The 12,145-nt window shown below is 36.9% G+C and overlaps 1 protein-coding gene across 2 annotated transcripts; it reads right to left on the bottom strand.

The window, feature by feature from the left end:
- Positions 1 to 1,563: 1,563 nt before the first annotated feature.
- On the bottom strand, positions 1,564 to 8,259 carry CCNG1 (cyclin G1). 2 transcript variants are annotated; one of them, XM_008073598.2, is made up of 7 exons: positions 8,016 to 8,259; positions 6,833 to 7,096; positions 5,021 to 5,274; positions 4,411 to 4,489; positions 4,231 to 4,329; positions 3,803 to 3,997; positions 1,564 to 2,848 (listed from the first exon to the last, which is right to left on the bottom strand). In XM_008073598.2, exons 2-6 carry the CDS (start codon positions 7,094 to 7,096, stop codon positions 3,806 to 3,808), a joined length of 888 nt encoding a protein of 295 aa, XP_008071789.1. In that variant the 5' UTR covers positions 8,016 to 8,259; the 3' UTR covers positions 1,564 to 2,848; positions 3,803 to 3,805. The 2 variants fall into 2 exon arrangements, with proteins under 2 accessions (XP_008071789.1, XP_021562403.1); XM_021706728.1 differs by having other exon boundaries at positions 4,411 to 4,486.
- Positions 8,260 to 12,145: the final 3,886 nt, after the last annotated feature.

Raw genomic sequence — 12,145 nt, 5'->3', positions numbered from 1 at the left:
TCAAGTGTAGTTGAAATGAGTGCTTTTTCTGCTGTTCTAGGTTGAAGTATTTCACGTTGATTAGATTAGTTGGTTATTAGTGTTATTCCCTTCTACATCTTCACTAATTTTCTAGTAATTCTATAGACTATAGACAGCAGACTGTTTAAGTCTCCAACTTTAATTGAAGATTTAGCCATCTCTCCTTTCAATGTCATCAGTTCGTTTCATGGTTTTTTTTGGGTTTTTTTTTGAGTTGGAGTCTCACTCTGTCACCAACTGGAGTGCAGTGGCCGCTCCTGGCCACCGCAGCCTCAACCTGCTGGGGCTCCGGTGATCCTTCCGCCTCAGCCTTACAAGTAGCTGGAATTTACAGGTGCACGCTGCCACGCCTGGTTAGTTTTTTGATTTATTGTAGAGATGAGGTCTCACCAAGTTGCCCAGGTGGGTCTTGACCCTGCAGGCTCAGGCAATCCACTCACCTCAGCCTCCCAAGGTGCAGGATTATAGGCTGAGCCACCGAGCCCGGCTCGTTTGATGTATTTTTAAGCTCTGATATTAGGTGCTTACATGTTGTTTAGCATTGTCTTGGTGGATTCTCTTTTTTTTTTTTTTTGAGTTGAGGTCTTACTGTCTCCCAGACTGGAGTGCAATAACAAGCTTACCACAGCCTTAACCTCCTGGTCTCAGGGGATTCGTCTGCCTCAGCCTCCCAAGTAACTGGGATTACAGGCATGTGCCATCACGCCCAGCTATGTTTTTTGATTTTTTTTGTTTTGTAGAGACAAGGTTTTGCTGTGCTGCCTAGGCTGGTCTTGAACTCCTGGGCTTAAGCAATCCTCTTGCCTTGGCTTGCCAGAGTGCTGGGATTACAGACATGAGCCACTTCACTGGGCAGAAATACCTATTGTTTTATAGATAGGATATCTCATAACTGGAAATGTATACAAAGTTCAAAGTTCAGTATGAGTTTTTAAAAAACTCATATGGTGACAGAGGGATTATTAAGCTAATGAGAGTCAAATGCAAAAGGAGGCTTCTTTTGTAAACAAATTTTTTTTTATCAGTAATTCCTTGCAATGTCCACTTTAATGGCTTGTTAGTTTAATTAAACATGAACAGTTCAAAATCACATATTGTTTCAGTTCCAGTAATAATTACCAGTTGACTCAAGCATGCTAACATAAGCTGGGCAGTTACCTGTCATTAGCAATCCTGCAGAAATATTGTTTATTTAGGTAAGGGGGCTTGGACTAAACTTCAGGTGGGCTGAATCTAAGGGTAAATATGTATTAAGGATAGCATCCATAGCAGCGATGAATCTAAATGACAAGTGATTAATAATGCATAAACAACTTTTAATGCACATTAAGCATACTGCCATTATCCTATGTCTATCTGCAAAACAATTAGAAAGTAAAGTGTCAGGTAATAGTCACACTATTAAGAGACTTCATTGTTTCTGCTACCATACTTCTAACTATAGTGCTAAGTGAATATACTGAGATAGCTTTTTATAGTGTATTACATTGCTAAAATAGATAATTGAATCAGAAGAAAAAACAAAACCACCCAGCAAAGGACTACATTTCAACAACTTTATTGAAAGGTATATCCCTTAGGACCAAAACATAATAGTAGTTGGTTAGGTTACCTCTGCCAACTCAAAATTAACACTGATATATTCAAAATATTGAAATTTATCAGCCTTTGGGAAAACTGAAAAGATCATAAAACATGGTTTACAAAAGTTAAGGATGAGATGTACTGTGGTTCTTTGGCTTATTTTTTTAGAGCTTACTTATCCATAACATGATGTCAAAATTGGTTACAGCCATTCTGTATGGACTCAGGCTACACTGAGTAACTGTCTACAGTACTTTATCACAGTAATTCTTCTCTTTATAGCCACTGACTGACACTGAGAATCCTGAACACTACACCTTAGTGATCTTGTAATGATGAAGGTGCCTACTTACTTTTCTTAAGACTTTGTTTTGGCACAGTAAGAGCACTCGTGAAAGTATATTCTCTTCTTCTTAAATTAGAAGCAGTGGCAGTTTTATAAAAAAAACAGTTCCTAGTAAAAACTTTTGGAGTGTTAAGTCTACCCTGAATGTACCTTACTGGGCTAAAGCAGGTTTTCAAATTGATACTTTATTTTGAAATACTAATACAATAGAAACTAATTTTCTCAATGGGACTAGATTGAGGCAGTAGGTTCTGTATAAAATTTTTATCATGGATACAAATGTCACCTGTTTTCTAGAAAAAATATTAAGGATAACTTAATATGCCAAACTTACTAGGTCTGTATTTTTGCTTTGTATAAAATGTCCTCAAATTTAAGTGTAATTCCCATATAGTAATAAAGTCCACATCTCTGGATTTTCTGTTGCTTGTATTACAGGGGCCAAGAAACCATTTACACTGCCTAGAATATTAACCCTTATTATGCCTTAAAAGTGCATTTATGAAATGTCTGTTCTGATGTAAACCTTATAACTTAACATTTAAATTAAGCAGGTTACCATTTTCAATACCATCTAAATACAATATATTGATCTAATATATAAAGTTAGGTCATTGTTAGAAATGAAAATTCACAGTATACCTTCCCAGGCTTATCATTAGCATTTCACATTTATGCTTTTAGCTTTGATTTGAATGCTTCACAGATAAATTCAAATCTAAACATACTTCCACTGTAGCATATTAATAATGAGGCAGTTTTCCCAAGTCTGAGAATATCATGCTAACTAGTGATGTTTTGAGGCTTCATAGCTTAAATCCTTTATAACATTATGGTATCCACAGATCAGGGTTATGAAGAAAGGCTTCAGAGAAGAGTTTTTTTGCTGTAGTAATCCTATTTAAATAAACAAAAATTATCATTAGAAGTCAGTCTGATAAATTGCCAATAAAATTGCACTGTTCATAGTTAATACTCATAATTATATAGATGTTAATTCTTAAATAGAATAAGATAAAATCATCAATGTGAGTTAAGAAATTTAGATAGCAAGAATGTATGTCATATATGCAATGACCAAGCTTATATATACATATATTTTAGTTGGAGTCTCACTCTGTCGCCCAGGCTGGAGTGCCCAATCATGGCTCACCTCCTGGGCTTAGGTGATCCTCCTTCCGACTCAACCTCCAGAGTAGCTGTGACTACACCCCACCCAGCCCAAGTTTACATTTTTTATGCATGTAACTACTTTTTAGTAAGTTCAAGTGCTATAGCAATGATATATGTATGACAACCAATATAGATGCCATCTATTATATCTTACTTTTTCTTTAAGTACAATATCCAAGTTCATACAAGCTTAATGGTCTCAAATTAGTTCATATATGGTTCAAACTTTTAATCTTGTTATCCTACTAGGCTGTGAAACTTTAAATGAGCCAGAGCTTGGGTCTACATGTAGCAAGATGATGTGCAATTAAAAAAACTCTGTCTGTAATATACTTTACTTTCTTCTACTTTGTAAAAAACAAAAACAAAAAACTCCTAATTTTAGTGCTACTTAAAAATTCAGATTATTAAGAAGATGCTGTTTCTAAGCTGAAAATTTAATGAGATAGCTAATTATATATCAGAGGTTGGATAATTCCTTACTCTTAAGGTGCTAAACCTTGTAGGTAGTAAATGCCTTTAAATATTTGCTGACCAGATCAGTGGAATCATTTTCCCCTTTGCTATTCCAACTCCATTTTGTTTATTTTGAAGATATCTTAATTCTTTAATTGTAGAAGAAAATTATAGCACTGGAAAATTTTCTCTATCTGGAGAATAACAATGAATCAAATTTACCAATTAAGGAACCATTTCAGGAATTGTTGGAAGGTGAGTTATTCTGTAGTAACTATGCTTCAGTTGTCGTGCAGTACGCCCAGAAACAATCCATTTCAACTTCTGAACATTTGGTTTGGAACACTTGTTTGATGAATATTCAGTTAAACACTTGGATACGAGCTCTTGCCAGAAGGTCAAATCTCTGCCATTTACCTATACATACATTTTTCAAAGTTACTCAATTAAAATAAAAGTTCCACCATATTTAACTATAATAGTAAATGCAATCCTATTAATATGTGTCTTCTTTTCCTCATTAGAAAAAAATGTGAGGATGGTTACTTAAGTTTCACATAAACCTAGGATATTTTACTTCAGAAGATAGCACAAGTGGTTTAGTTTCCTTTATAGCTGTTAATAGGATTTAGGTTATGACCTTGACATACCTTGGAATGTTTCTGAAGACATTCTACTCCTTCTGTTAACTCTCCACACATCTGTGCTTGGATCTCCAATGCGATGATAGACAATGCCAACACAGATGGCTAAAAGAGATCAATTTAAAGTAAGGGCAAAATATAAAAACAACTCCATATAAATAGGCTTAATCTTTATAAACTATTTACCTTTGCTTTAGAAAATATGATCCTGCAGTGACATGCCTTAAGTTGAGCTTCTAGTCTTTCAAAATTGAGGCCATTTCTCCTTTAAGAAGAAAATGGGATTACTTTTATGTAGCTAATATCACATTTAGTCAAGACATTTTAAGGAAAACACTGCAGTCGATTTTTACAAGTGAAGCTTATGCACATTTAGAAAGTAAATTATGTGAAGTAAAGGAATTTCCCTTCCATCAGACATTAACTTATTAAGGGCACCATAAGTTTTAAATGATTTAGGCCAAACAAATAAAAAAATGACGGTATCATGCCACAAATATCAAGTTTTATTTTCTTTTAGTTTTAATCTATCTGCATCTATTGAAGTTTTTTTTTCCATAAATTTGTGTTATATGCTAATCTAGTACTAGGTCCTTTAATCCCAAGAATTAGCCTTCATGAAGCTACTGCCAACTGAAAATGTTCTCAATTCTGCTGGACAGTAAAGTTCAAGGGGCCACAGCTGTCATTTTACTTTTTTTGATTAGCATTCTATGAAGATATTGATTTTATGCAAAATGCATGTAACTGCATTCTGATTTCCAAATCTTCTTTGTTCAATACAGGAGTCACATACCTTTCAAACGGCAAGTTCTCTTGAAGGAGTGAATAATAGAGTTGCAGAAACTGAAATGCAGTAGTAGCTTTGACTTTCCAACACACCTTCTCTAATACAATCTTTTCCATTCTCATCAAGTCTGAAACAGTAAACCTGTACTGACTTATTCGGATCAAGTCAGTTGCCAGTGGGACATTCCTTTCCTCTTCTACTGATTTTACAGCTAAATAGAAGCAGCTCAGTCCAACACACCCAAGGTGCTTGGGCTGTACCTAAAAAAACAAAGACAAAAATCACAATAATCCCATGACTCTACCTTATTTCAATTAACAAAACACAATAATCTAGAGCTCAGACCCATCATTATGAAAATGTATCTTTGAGGTATATATGAAGGGCTTAACAAGATCCACTCATGCCAAACTGTAGCCTTACAACACTATGCACCCCACTTGGAACCAATTTTTGAGTAGTTGGGCTATGTCAGTATAGTATTTGGCTGGGCATAGAAAAGTTCTATTTTTTATTACTGTAGATCTATACCTAAGCACTTTGTTCTAGTTTGAACAAATAAGTTAACTTGTCAAATTCTTATATGAGGACTGAAACATTGTATGGCTTATTAACAAAATTTCTTTCTGGGATATTATATTTTTTCCAGGTTGTTTTCTTTGTAGTAATACATGTAAAACAGTTTAAAAATATTATAGCACATACTGTTTACTCTGCTTATAAAGTTCTACTCACTACCTTTCATTTCCATTTAATTTTCTGAGTATCTACAGTGTGAGGCACAGTCAAAATTCTATTTGGACCTTAAATTCCAACTCAAATATAGCTTTAAGAAGCTTTTACCAATACCTGTGCTCTCTTTCCTCTTCATGTAACCCCTTCAGCAGTATATTTATGCCTCTTTAAAGACATAGTGTAATTATTTTCCTTATCATGACTTGCAATATATGATAGTTATCAGTGCAACCATCTTATGTCCACATAAGACTATTATACTAGAGGGACGGCTGTATATTATTCATTTGTGCAACACTGGCAGATTCAAAGGTAGTGCCTACATATTTAAGTGTCTAAAGAGTTTTTTAATCAGTCTGTTGAACAATTTTCTTGAACCATTCAATTCAAATATTGTGTTTCTTCTATATATGATGCATTATGTTGGGTAGAGTGCTAAAATATGAGTTTCATTTTAATTGTCACATTATCTCATTTTCCTCCAGTGACTATGGTTGTACAGAGAAGCAGTCGTATTTTTAAGTTATGCGCTGAAAGCTACACAGATGTTTTGTTTATCTAGTATAGGGAAGTAATTACTCCTTATTCAGAAGACACTCTCTTTGTTGCATGCACACTGAAGCTAGAAATGCCAAGCATAAGCAAGTCTTGGTGAGGACTAAGGCTAAAACGTACAATTTTATACATGTGTAGCGATTAAGAAATAAATAATGGTTCTTAGCCACAATCTAGCCTCTAAATTTCTTTACATTTAAAAACGGCAGTAAATGAATGAACATATCTAATTTATCAAGAAAGGTATTTTAAAAACAACAGCCAACTTTTTTCATTGAGAAACTCTATAATTAATTATTTGATATTAGACTTTTTCATTTCAGAATTTAATAAATGATGCATTACTCTTGATTATGGAAAGGAGGCATATTAATGCTATAGTAGACAAAATTACTATAATGTTTTGGCAATTTGCTGAAAATAAAAAAGGTCAAGTTTATGAATACCGGCCAAAAGTTTGACAATTCCATCTCTAGAACACATTGAGCAAAATTAAGAAATACTCAGGTTATGTGGTTTTAAACATACCTTCATTTTAGACAGGAATCTGTCCAGTAAATTCACAGCTAGAGAAAATGTCTCCGTGTCGAAGCCGAAGAATTGAGTTAGACTAAGAAGATCTTTTACTTCAAAGTCCCTTAGCCTGGCAGTCATTCTGAGGCCATTATCGTGTGCAGACTCAATTAGTCTCAAGCCGCAGACCTTTGGCTGACATCTAGACTCCTGTTCCAACAGGGCATTCAGCTGGTGTAGCAGTTTCTGAGAGTCAGTTGTTGTCAGTACCTCTATCATCTATATATAGAACAAAGCCCAGAAAGGAGTGTAAGAGTAGCCCTTCCTGCTTTCCTTGGCCATCTTTGTATTGGGCCAAGATGTGCTTTATGATATGTATCCTCTCCCCCAATAGGGCTAGTAAATCTAGGACACTGCAAAGTGCTATTTGCTATTTCTTTCTCTTCTACAAGTTGGTTACATCCTAAATTGCAAGTTCTGAGAGGGCAGAAACCATACCTTAAAAAAAAAAAAATGCAAATCTTCAAGAAGTGTTTGTTCAAATTATTCACTGTCAATAGATGACCATGAATAGATACTATAAGAAAGGATACCAAAACTGGATGGTAGTAAGTATTCTGCCATATACTAAGATGAACTGTTCAAGTTTCTTATTCCTTTGATTTAGTTCCTTGTCTGTATAATGGGGATAAGGTTATTACCTCCCTCAGATTTGTGTGAGTTAAATGAAATCGTGTAAAAAGCTCAGCACGTATGGTAGGTGCTTAAACACTGAACGATAATAATGAGCTTTATTTCTACATGTGTAAAACGAAGGTGACAATATCTGTCTCTCTGAATAGCTATGAAGATCGAACAAGATGATTCACTTAAAGAGTGTAGCACTGTGCACACCAATTTAGAGGCAGGAAGGTAGGGGGTCTTTACGGTTGGCCATATGAAAAACTCCTAACTTCAGGGGTCCAATTCTTTCGCCCCAGATTGGTCTTGGAACTGGGCCAGAAAGCCACTAAAACACCTCAGGAGGACGGATCGGGTTCCGCCCCTCCCGGCTGGGACTAGCCTGGGCTTGTGCTCACACCAGCGAGAGTTCACTGAGGAAAAACGGGCGCGGACCACCCTCGCCCCGCGCCTCACGCCGGGCCTCTAGCCCTGCTCCCCACGCGCACCGGAGGTCAACCCAGTGGCCCCAGCTCACCTTGGTAGCGCCGTGGCTCCTCGGTAGTGACCACCCTCCCCGGGCCTACTCTCTCTCACCTCACCCCACGATACCAGAGCCGAGAGGCCTACGAGGCGAGAGGACTCGCAGGCAAGAGGAGAGGGGCCCGGGGAGGGGGAGCCGTCCTGCGTGGAGGCCTCCTCAGCGCAGCCGAGGCGGCTCAGCCCCGCTCTCGGTCAGCTCGGAGCCGAAGGGGCCGCGCCTGCCTTCACGAGAAATATATGGAAGGGCGGGGCTTTTCTGTGAAGGGGTGGCAGTTTCGCCGCTGATTGGTGCAGTTCTTTTGATGGATGCCCTCTGCGGTCCACAAAGGGCTGGTCTGTAGGGTAAAAGTCCGACCAATCAGCTCCCACTTCCCATTATCCGAGTCAAATTCTCTGCCCCCTTGAGACCGCGCTCCCAGCTCTTAGCGTCGCTCATTGGATGATTTTCCAAAGTGTCTTCATTCAAGAGGAGGCCGAGCTACATACACAACACTTGCCTGGGCCTGGTCAATCGGCTGCCGGCTGATTGGCCAGGATATCTTTCCAGAATGTGCTGGTAGTTTTTGTTCCCTGTGGTTTAGTAGTTCTGTAGTGGTTCTACCCACTCTTTCTAAAAATACAGTGACTAGTTAAAAAAAAGAAAAAAAAGACAAGCTGTGATTTTTCATTACAGATATTGAGGTTGTGGAATGTCTATGGTGTAGTTTATTAAATTCCCTAGTGCTCTCTTTGTACGCTTTGGAAATCAATTGATTTCTGCATTATTTTGCTTTTTATATAATTTATCAAATAATGGAATTAGACTATAATTTCTTGGCCCTATATCAATTTTCTGAATTTACTTTTTAATCAAATTTAATTAAATAGGAAAGTTGTCACAATTTTTCTTTCTTTTTTTAAAGAGCAGTGGGAATGGTTTTACTGAAAAGGTAGTATTATCATTCTTCTTTTTTTTTTTAATTTTTTTTTTTTTTATGAGTTGGAGTCTCACTCTGTCACCCAGACCGGAGTGCAGTGGCCGCTCCCGGCCACCGCAGCCTCGACCTGCTGGGCTCCGGCGATCCTTCCGCCTTAGCCTTCCGAGTAGCTGGAACTACAGGCGCGCGCTACCACGCCAGGCTGATTTTTGATTTATTGTAGAGATGAGGTCTCGCTGCCCAGGCGGGTCTCGAACCCGCGAGCTCAGGCAATCCACTCACCTCAGCCTCCCAAAGGCACGGGATTACAAGCTGAGCCACCGAGCCCGGCTCATTCTTCTTTTACAAAATTAGTACTATATAAAATACTATTTTCTTGAATCCTGGATGATGGATACAGTCAATTAGTTTCCAAAACAAAAACAAACAAAAAACCCCACCTGCTAAGCATAATAAGCACTTAGTAAAAAATAATAACTCAATGAACAAAATCCTGGAGTGATTTCCTACCAAAGACATATCACCTACACTCTAACTGGGTCTATCAAGCTTACTTATGATATTTAAAGTTGCTTAGGACACTTCAGCTCAGACCTAGGTTTTAATCAAAGAGTGGGGGTGGTGGCAGGTAGGGAGCAAACAATAGAAGGAATCAGAAAGAACTGTTGGTAGCAGCAGAATGTTACGTAGTTATCACAATTTTTCAATGACTTAAAATGAAAGATGTGTGGTAGAGTGTTAAAAGGGAAAAATTATTGTGAGTGTGAATTTCAGACTACAGACCCAAGTGTGAAGCTATATTATTCTTTTTATGTACTGTAATGAACTTAATCTCTGTTAGCCTCTGCTATACCAGATTCGTGGAAAATAACCTGAACTCTTCTTAAACTTCTTCCCTCTCCCTCTCTCCCAGATTGTCACAAGTGAAAAAGATCTATCAGTAAAAGGGCCTGAAAAAAGGATGCACAAGGAGTCATTTCTCGGCTTTTATGAATTATACAGTAGTTGAATATCTGTTCTCACTGCTTCTTCCTGTTCAGTGTCTCTCTGGTTGTACAGGGGTTCTGCTCTCTCTGGGGACAGTGTCTCTCTGGGCTTTGAAAAAGTAAAAATTGAAAGATTTTCTGACATCTCTGTTATTTTCCCTGCTATGTACTTACCTGAGGCAATGCCACAGAATCAAGTCCTGGAATGGGGTCAAAGAGATGGAGAAGAAGCAGAAGGAAAAACAAGGGAGAAAATATTAATACCTCAGGTACATAATCTAGTCAGTTGAGAAGCTGGCATTCAAATGATGAAGGGGCTTTTTCCGTCTTGAAAATAAACTTACCTAATGAATATAATATAGTCTCAATTTATAACACCCAAAACTAATTGTATTCAAAAAATACATTTTGGTATAATGTGTGAGTTCAAGTGTACATGTTTTTCCTTTTGCTTTTTGATCCTGTTATTCTCAATTTCTAAAATTAGGAATATTATTATTAATATTAGACATTTTAGAAATTAGGAATATATGTACACTTTTAAGAAATGGCTTAATAACCATAAAATCTTTGTGACAATAAAGAGTGTGCACAAGTTCATTAATATTTATTTATTTTTGAGTCAGAGTCTCATTCTGTCACCCAGGCTGGAGTGCAGTGGCCTGATCACTGCTCACTGCAGCCTCAAATCCCTGAGCTCACGCAATCCTTCTGCCTCCCAAGTAGCAAGGATGACAGGCAGGCATGTACCACCATATCCAGCTAATCTTTTGACTTTTTTTTGTTTGTAGAGAAGAGGTCTCACTAGGTTGCTGAGGCTGGTCACAAGCTCTTGGGAGAAAGCAATCCTCCTGCTTCCGCCTCCCAAAGTGCTGGGATTATAAGTGTGAGCCACTACACACAGCCTGTTAATATTATTGAACACATACTATGTGATAGTAGAGAACAAACTAAACTAGTCCCTGTCCTTGTGGTACATTTAGTGGGCAATATAAACACATAGACTTTGGAATAAAATAAACGTATTTTCATATCTAGAAATTACTATTAACTAATCATGTGACTTTTAGCAAATTATTTAATCACGTTGAGTTTTCATTTTCTTTTTTCAAAAAATAAAAGGTAAAAAAATGTGCTCATAGCATTATTGAGAGGATTAACTAATGGAAACACATAAAGAAATAGTCACTATTCCAAGAACACAGTAAATTACTTGATAAATTGTAGCCCTTATAATTAAATTACTAGTATTTCTTCTTAAATGTTTGTTTAAACATACATTGTGTTTTCTCTGATATCAGATTTAGTCTTCTATTTTACGCCTAGAAGAAGAATCAAAATTGTTTGTTGAATGCTAATAAAAGTATCCAAATTGCGAATATTACTTTCCATGCTTTATTTATACTTGAAATTTTCACTTGAGGGCTTTAGGTAATATATCAATCTTTATGTAATAAAAAGTGTTTTGTTTCACATTAGCATCTTGATTTTACTTTTTTTATCTTAAGTTTTTTACATAAAAAATATTCCACTAGCACTGAAGAATTAATTATATATAAATCAAGTCAAATGAACATTATTTGTCTTTTCTTCCTCCCCCTCCTCCACTGCCATTTTTGTTCCATAACATTAGAGACCATCACTTAAATAATTAAAAAGACCTAATTAGCAAAATGTGGAAATGTAACACTCAACTGTCTTCTCAATTAAGAAAATGATTTTATTTTTAAAGAAGTATAGAATTAGTCAAGTGTTCCTATTGCAATTTTTTCAAGTGACTGACTTCCAGGGTATTTTCTAGACTTAATGATATATTCAACTGCTATCTTCATACCTTCTTCTCCATCAACAGTTAAGTACAATAAGAACCAATGCTCAGAATAATGGCCTTGAGTCTGGACAAGAATCCAGGCAGCAAAAGGAAGATTTAATCATATGTTCTACATTGTAGACTGTAGAAGTGCCTTTGAACAGCAAAGATTATAACAGGTATATAAAATAGGGGCATTGTGTCAAATGCCTCTCTTATTCATAGGGAAATTCCTAATTGGTTCTGTTCCCATCTTGGAGATGGGGGAGTCTGTGCCTTTCCTCCCACACACACAATATCCAAACACTTAATGCACTTTACAGGCTTCCTGACAGATGCCCCTAACTTTTGAACACCAGCTTGTCCAACTATGAGTCCCTTCCCTTCCACTTTCTGATCCTTCCTGTAGCTA

Source organism: Carlito syrichta, unplaced genomic scaffold (genome assembly GCF_000164805.1).
Source record: "Carlito syrichta isolate Samal-C Ts95f unplaced genomic scaffold, Tarsius_syrichta-2.0.1 Scaffold315958, whole genome shotgun sequence".
NCBI lineage: Eukaryota > Metazoa > Chordata > Mammalia > Primates > Tarsiidae > Carlito > Carlito syrichta.
The sequence above is the reverse complement of the archived record's forward strand: the minus strand, read 5'-3'. Positions and strand labels throughout refer to the sequence as shown.

What these genes read in the sequence shown, in the direction of transcription:
- CCNG1 (XM_008073598.2), bottom strand. Translation starts at nt 7,096, where the DNA reads ATGATAGAGGTACTGACAACAACTGACTCTCAGAAACTGCTACACCAG. An exon ending in GAGAACTTGCCGTTTGAAAG is followed by an intron (nt 4,490 to 5,020) that starts GTATGTGACTCC and finishes TTCTTCTTAAAG; the next exon opens with GAGAAATGGCCTCAATTTTG. An exon ending in GTCTTCAGAAACATTCCAAG is followed by an intron (nt 3,998 to 4,230) that starts GTATGTCAAGGT and finishes ATGTATGTATAG; the next exon opens with GTAAATGGCAGAGATTTGAC.